The sequence below is a fragment of the Fukomys damarensis genome, unplaced genomic scaffold (genome assembly GCF_012274545.1).
Source record: "Fukomys damarensis isolate Sample0158 unplaced genomic scaffold, DMR_v1.0_HiC HiC_scaffold_18, whole genome shotgun sequence".
NCBI classification, from domain to species: domain Eukaryota; kingdom Metazoa; phylum Chordata; class Mammalia; order Rodentia; family Bathyergidae; genus Fukomys; species Fukomys damarensis.
Genome location: NW_022900930.1, coordinates 16,753,914 through 16,761,315, shown reverse-complemented (window position 1 = coordinate 16,761,315; position 7,402 = coordinate 16,753,914). Strand labels below are relative to the sequence as shown.

Here is a 7,402-nt window from a genome sequence, read left to right as displayed (position 1 = left end):
ATCTTTAAAAATCTTAAACAATATTAGTCTCAATTTTTTGAATAAAAAATTCAGTCAGTGGGGTTTCTATATGATAATCTATACAACTGAAACCTTTGGATGAAATGAGCCCATGCATTTTTCCCAGATTTTGATAGAAGATATTTCCCCTTTGATTCATAAGCCATAATTACTTTTTTTGGTACCAGGGATTGAACTCAGGACCTTGTGCTTGCGAGGCAGGCAGCAGAACCACTGAGGTAAATCCCTGGCCCCATAATTACTTTTAATACTTAATAGGATGCTGTGTTAGTTATAACAATAAATGTGTTATGCTTTAAGCAAGGGCTAACTAATCAATTAATATTCTGTAGATCTAGGGATGGTGATGGTGTTCAGTGGAAGAGCACTTGCCTAGCACATGCAAGGCCCTAGGCACTATCACCAGCACTGAAAAAAAGAAAGAACGAAAGAAAGAAAGAAAGAAAAAGTAGAGGAGAGGAGAGGAAAGGAGAGGAGAGAAAAAGTAAGCTGTGTATCCATCCAGCCAAATGAATACAGGAACAACTGGCCAACGGCACCTTCCTGTGGGAAGCCTCTTCCATTCTTCTACAGCACTGGTATCTTGAAATGAAACAGAAAACATGAAACAAGTTGTTAGCCATAAGCAAACAAACAAAAAAAATAACTTTATTATATGTTGGAATAACTTACATTCCTCATTCAAAACTGCTTCATATGCTAGAAGGCTGGGTAGATGTGTTTTTGAATAAAGTCCTCTAGATTGAAGCTTCTCAAGCTTCTCAAAAAGTGTACATCTACAAGTAGGATCTTACTGAAATCCATTTTAAGATGCAGGTCCTGACTCAGCAGCTCTGCTATAAGGTCTAAGGTTCTACATTTCTATAGCTTCCAGGCCATAGTCTGAATGAACTCTGCATTGTTAGTTCTGCACTCATCTGAGGCCAGATGGGGTTAGGAATGTCAAATGATTTGGAAGAGAGATTCAAGTAAACAAATTTCATACTTCAAATGCATAAGAACACAGCACTTTTTAATTTGTATTGTCTGACAGGGTGGGTAAGGTAAATTTAATCTACTTTTTAGCAGTACTATGGATTTATAACTATCTGGAAACTATGCTGAACTAAGAATATAAAAAGGCCACATAATGCGGTGACGTTGGGGTGGGGTACAGCTCATGGTTAGCATGCAGAGCCTGGGAACAACGCCCAGCACCACAAAACAAACAATGAATAGATTCCAAGAGGACACAGATCCTTTACTAATGTAGTTACGAAAGACAAATATATGAAGATATCATTCAGTAATATAAGCTCTTAAATTTTAGACACTGAATATAAATGTGTATTAAATGAACTACAAATATGAGATGTAATGTTAAAAAGCACTAGACTTTAAAATGTCTAGTATCTATTAGCTAGCTTTAGAAAAATGTAACAAAAAAACCCCAAAACATTTACTTCCAATGTTGATATAAATTTAATTCAAAAGATTACATCAGGGAAATCAATATGGAGACACCTCAGAGCTGGGACTAGAGGTTCCATTTGACCCAGCCATCCCTCTGCTGGGTATCTTTCCAAAAGAATTAAAAGAATCATATCACAGTGTTATATGCGCACCTATGTTTATAGCAGCACAGTTTGTAATAGCTAAGACTTGGAAACAGCCCATTTGCCCCTCAGTTGGAGACTGGATAAAGAAGATGGGGTTTTTCTATAAAATGGAATATTACTCAGCCATAAAGAATGAGAAATTAGATTCATTCATAGGAAAATGGATACATATTGAGGATATACTCCTAAGTGAAATAAATAAGTCACACATGTAAATACCAAATAGTTTCTCTAGTGTGAATAAACTGTAATAGTACATAAGATACTATTATGAGGTAACTGACATTGTGAAATGGAAAGAAAAGGACTAAAGGTGTAGGGAAGGTGGGATGGGTAGGAGAAGGGTAATAAGGGAAAAGAAAAAAATATGAGAAAATGAAAAGATGGAAATAAAGTGTTTGTAAATGGGGAGGAGAAGAGGGGGTGAAGGGAGGGCAGGGACAAGGAGAAAAAATGAGAACCAAGACCTGTCATGTAGAGGTACAAGATCCCAATAATGAATGTAACTGTACTGTATACCTAAAATGTACCAATAAACTCAATAAAAAAAAATAAAAAAGATTACATCAGAAAGTCACTTGGTAGTTTTTTTTGGTCTTTGGTTTTTATTCATGCTGCTAGTTGGTTATTATTATAACTTCTAATGTCATACACAAATGTAATAAAATCAAGCTTCTGTCAGATTAATTTTAATGTTATTGATGTCTTATCAAATATTAATGGAGAACGTAGTATGTATGTGGCAGCGTTGAAGATGTTGGGAAGAGTAATGGACAAATGCCTCACTATCCTGTGTCCAAATAGTGGGAAGTCTAGATGACTTTACTATGTGAATATGTCAAATATTTACACATGGAAAAAAGTGTTCATGCTGACCTTACAAACAAAATGGTAGCCATCACTAATGATTGGAAATACTGAAAAAAATCCTGTGAAATTGTGTGTTTTATAGAACTATTTCTGTAAAATGTTTTATTTATAATATTGGCTAATGGGTCATATTTGCATATTCATAGGTAACTTCTAAGGATTATTTCCAGGAATTTAATACTGTTTAGTTGTATTTAATCAAATTTAGAAGAATACATTTTTACTCTCCTAACCTAGTTATGGTCAGTCTGTTCTTCTCTACCATCATGATTAAGAACCAATCCTGGTCTTCTAAAAATCAAAATGCCACTCAATTATACAATTTGAACTTATTCACATTTTTAGTTTTTCACACCAGAGAAACTATATGGTATTTACAAATGCATGTCCTATTTATTTCAGTTAAGAGAATGGCCTCAATATGCATCCATTTAGCTATAAATGCCTCTAGTTTCTCATTCTTTATGGCTAAGTAGTACTCCAATTTAGAGAAAAACTACATCTTTATCCAGTTGTATAGTTGATAATGTGAAATAGGAAGAAAAGGGATAAAGGAGTAGGGGAAATGGGAAGGAAAGGGGAAAGGAAAAAAGGGAAAAATATGAGAAAAGAAAAAAAATGGAAATAAAGTCCTTGTGAATAGGGAAGGAAGGAGGGGATGAAGGAAGGGCAGGCATATGGGGAAAAAATGAGAACCAAGATGCATATGTAAAGGTACAAGGTCCCAATGATGAATGTAACTGTACTATATGCCTAAAAAGTACCAATAAACTTAATGAAAAAAAAATACCACTTAAGAGTCAAATTACCAGATCTGCCTTTGCTGTTAATTGCATGACTATTCACCAAAACTGAAACCAAAGAAACAAATAAAAACTCAGATGTCCATGAAGTACTTCGAAATGATTTGTAGATGCTCTCTTAGACTTTAGTTGCTTCTCTTAGACTTCGGGATTTTAGATTACAGTATTTTTGTACACAGAGTTGTCCTAGTAACTTGAATGACCAACTCTTTATATTGTATTTATTATAATGGTACAAATAGTATTTTACTTGGATGTTTAAGTGGTTCCTTATATTTTTCACTACCTACAGGTTTTAAATAGATTAGGTTTTAAGGAAATTAATTTTGAACTATAGGTTTAAAAAATTGTAGTTTAAAAAAATTACTTGGAATCCCTATTATCTTAAGGATAACGCATGATATAAGGTCCTACTGTGATCAGAACTGGGGATGACAGAGGTTTGTGCTAATAGGACACAATCATAATATTTGATCTCAGAAAGGTTCTGCTAAGGGGTAGTCAAAGACAGGATGAGTGTATATCCTGAAGGACTAAATTAATAAAATCTATGATCTTATGAAATGAAAAATGACAATAATTTTCATGTAAAGTTCAGGATTTAGGATGACACTTCCGTTTAATGGATAACTATACATTTAACTTTTTCATCAACTTGTTTTCATAATTTATTAAGTTCCTGTAAATACCAGCTACTGTTGAAGCTAGGTTCATGTCCAGAGGCCCCTCTATGATTAATGTGATTCCACAGATCAAGTGAGAAAGATTTCTGAGTCTGTAATGTGTATGAAAACAAGCCTAAGAAAATTGGAAAACTGTTGAAAACATAAAAGTAACAATAAAGAAAAACTTTATCTTACTTTTATAAAATGTAAATATATTTTGCTTGAAGATTTAAGTCTCATTCTCCATAGTTAATGCAGGATTGCTCATACCTTAAAACAAGGATAAATTACATTTTTACTTTTTTGACAATAGGCAGAGTTCACGTATTCATTTATAACTAACCCCTAGAATACTTGCGAAGGTGCCATGTATATAGAGTACAGAAATTAGTAAGATGATTTATAGGAACTCATACACTCACACCTTCTACAGTGTCACAGTACAGTATCACGGGGGCGGGTTGCTAAAAATAGAGCTATACATCTGAAGAAGTAGGAGAACAAAATAATGAGATTTATTGAACTAGGCTTTGCTCACATCTAATTTCCTAATTCTTTTATCTCCTACTACATTCTAGTAAAAAAAACAACAAAAACCCAACAAACCCTTCCTCATGTTTTTTCTCCTTTCTTTTACACCATCCTCTAAAGTTTGCTTTCTCAATGTACCCCTCAAATGGAAAAAAATATTCTAAAATGCCAAGTAAGTATCAATACATAAAATCAAGAGATCACTTCTGCTGGTGTACCCTGTAAGATGAAACGTGAATCCTCTTTGAAAGAACAGAAGCTCTTTATGCCTGTCTCTCCCAACAATGATCCCCATCTCCACATCTCTTCTTTGCTTTTAATTGAACTGATGGCTTTTAAGGGAAAAGAGGTACCATCAAGTTTTGTCTAGGCAATGCCTAGTCCTCAACACAGATGGGAAAGTGAAATGACAGGCTTCATGGGAAAGAGAGACCACATTATGAATACTCAAGTTATGAGGAGTTTTCGGAGGGCACATATATTCTATAAAAACAAGATCCTTTTAAGAAATCTTGTACTTTAGAAAAATAATACTGATATTTTATTAGATACCTTTTCCATTTTTATTTTTATTAGTACATGTTTGTAGTCCAGAATGATTACATTCTCGGTGGGGACCTGGCTCCCATACATAACACATCTTAATTCTTTTTTCACCCCTTCCCCTCCTCTCTCGTCTCCCTCCATTCTTGGTCCTCTTCCCATCTGAGATAGTTCTATCTCCCTATTTCGTATTATCTTTTATTTTGCTGTTTATACTTTGAGTTTCTCATACCAGAGAACAAATGTGATATTTAAGATTGCATGTGATATATTTCACTTAACATTACAGGCTCAAGGGGCACTCATTTTCCTACAAATGACTCATTTACCCTCATTTAGATCATGTATTAAATACTGATTAGAAAGTTACTTAGCACTAACTCTACTTTTCTCTATCACTTTAAAGTGCAATAAGCCAAAGTCAGCAGGAGGTGAGTGTGATTTTTTAAAAAAGGACTAGAAATAAAATGTTTGAAGAACTTGTAAAATTAGTCAGTCTGGGGATTTTCTGTCTAATAATTCCTGAACTGTGAATGAATGTACAGTTTTGTACTCATTTATAGTGGCACTGCAAATGTCTATACACACCTGGATTATAATCACATTATTTTGTTTAATCCCTATTAACCTTGTAAAATAAGTTTTATTTTAAAGGAAAAGATGCTAAGTCTAAAAAATGTTAGGTAACATAATAAATATACACTAAAAGGCGCCCAAATTAGAATTTGTAATCAGGCCTGACTTCAAAGTCTTGTTTGTTCTTTGCTAATGCATTATATTGAGTGAAGCAATTAGAAGATGAAAATTAACAAACAAACAAAAACAACAATAAAAAGAGAAATGCAATGAAGATTTGAAGAGATTGCAGGCAGGCTAAGGTATAGTAATTATGCAATCCCTTTACTTAAACACTTGGATGCTAGATAGAAGTCTTAAATTAAAATACCACAGCATATAATTTAAGATCCTTTCTTTTCAGCAGATATTTTTCAACGTTCTATCATAGTTTAGATTTACAATGGCCCCCCCAAAGTCTCACATATTCAGGGGTAGGATTTTTGGAAAGTGATTTGATCATGGGGATGGCTTTACTTTTCAGGGGATTAACCACTGACAGATTCATAGCCAAAAGTGCTTTTAGGAGGTGGGTCTGGAAGGAGGAAGTGGGTCTCTGAGGGTGTGATGCAGAAGGAGGTGTTCTTGTCTCTGATTTCTTTTCTCTCTGTTCCCTGGCCACCATATGGTTAACAGCTTTCCTCTGCTAAGCTCTTCCATTGTGCTGTTTCTATGTTGGAGCCAGCTAACAATGGACTGAACCCTTTGAAACTGCGAGCTGAAATAAGCCTCTCTTCCTTTAAGATGTGGGTGTTAGGTATTTTGTTCCAGCAGTAGAAAGGTGACCAATACATCTTCTGAGTTGGATATATTTCTTCATTTTTATACTTCATACATTTGTATCTTTTAAAATATACAGTGAAAAAATTTGGTTCTTTAAACTGGTTTAAAAAAGTAAATGTAAAACCATTTTTTAACAAAATGATTTTCTACTGCTAACAGTTCTTTGAGAATAATTCTACACTTACAATGGGAATGTGGCTCCAAAGTAAAAAAAAAAAAAATCCCTAGGTAATTAGAATTTTTCACTTTTAAAAAATAAAATATATCGAAAAAGTAGCCAAAGAAGCATAACCTTACCAGTTTTGCCTTTTCCTGGATTTGTGCTGCTCTCTATCCAAGGCTGAGAATCAGTAAGAAGGTGGCTCTGGGACTCTCTCAATGGCTTTGCAGGAAATTGATGATTTTCAGGACTGATAATAGTAATAATCACAAGTTAAATCTTAGTAGCACCGTTGAATATTTGTCAAAGTACAGAACGGAAACCACTTGTAATTATAGATTATAAGGTGAATACAGAAGGTACTCAAGATAATCTGGGACTATAAGAATAAAGTATTAAATGATACTGATTCACAATGAGAAAGTATTCTCTTTAGCCTCCTTAATATGACCATCTCCAACTCTTAAAAATTTCCCTTCCAAATAGAGAATAGGCATCAGCCTCAGCCTTTAGGAGGTAAGGAAATCTAGTTATAACTTAATAACATTATTTTATTATCAATTTTATATTTTAAGTTATATTCTATTTATGGCAAATTATACTAGTTTCCCATTTATGACAGTGATACAAAGTTTTGTTTAAAGAAGTTCAAATGCCAATTTAAAGAAATTTATGAAACAAAATTATTAATTTTGTAAGTGAAGTGTGAATATGAAAAAAATATAAAAGTGATATTAGAAAGACATGTCTGAAGAAAACTGACCTAGTTTTTTTTTTCTTTTTTTTTTTTTTTTGGTACCGGGGGTGGAACTC

At 33.7% G+C, this 7,402-nt stretch overlaps 1 protein-coding gene across 1 annotated transcript in view; it reads right to left on the bottom strand.

Annotated features, from left to right (window-relative positions):
• Positions 1-441: 441 nt before the first annotated feature.
• Positions 442-7,402, bottom strand: part of Zdhhc2 (zinc finger DHHC-type palmitoyltransferase 2) — a 29,987-nt gene continuing 23,026 nt past the window's right edge. The window contains exons 10-12 of the mRNA XM_010621792.2: positions 6,727-6,839; positions 4,153-4,227; positions 442-603 (exon numbers count right to left, since the gene is read on the bottom strand). Of these exons, the coding sequence (XP_010620094.1) occupies positions 4,187-4,227; positions 6,727-6,839 (154 nt within the window). The 3' untranslated portion in view covers positions 442-603; positions 4,153-4,186. The remainder of the gene's footprint in view (positions 604-4,152; positions 4,228-6,726; positions 6,840-7,402) is intronic.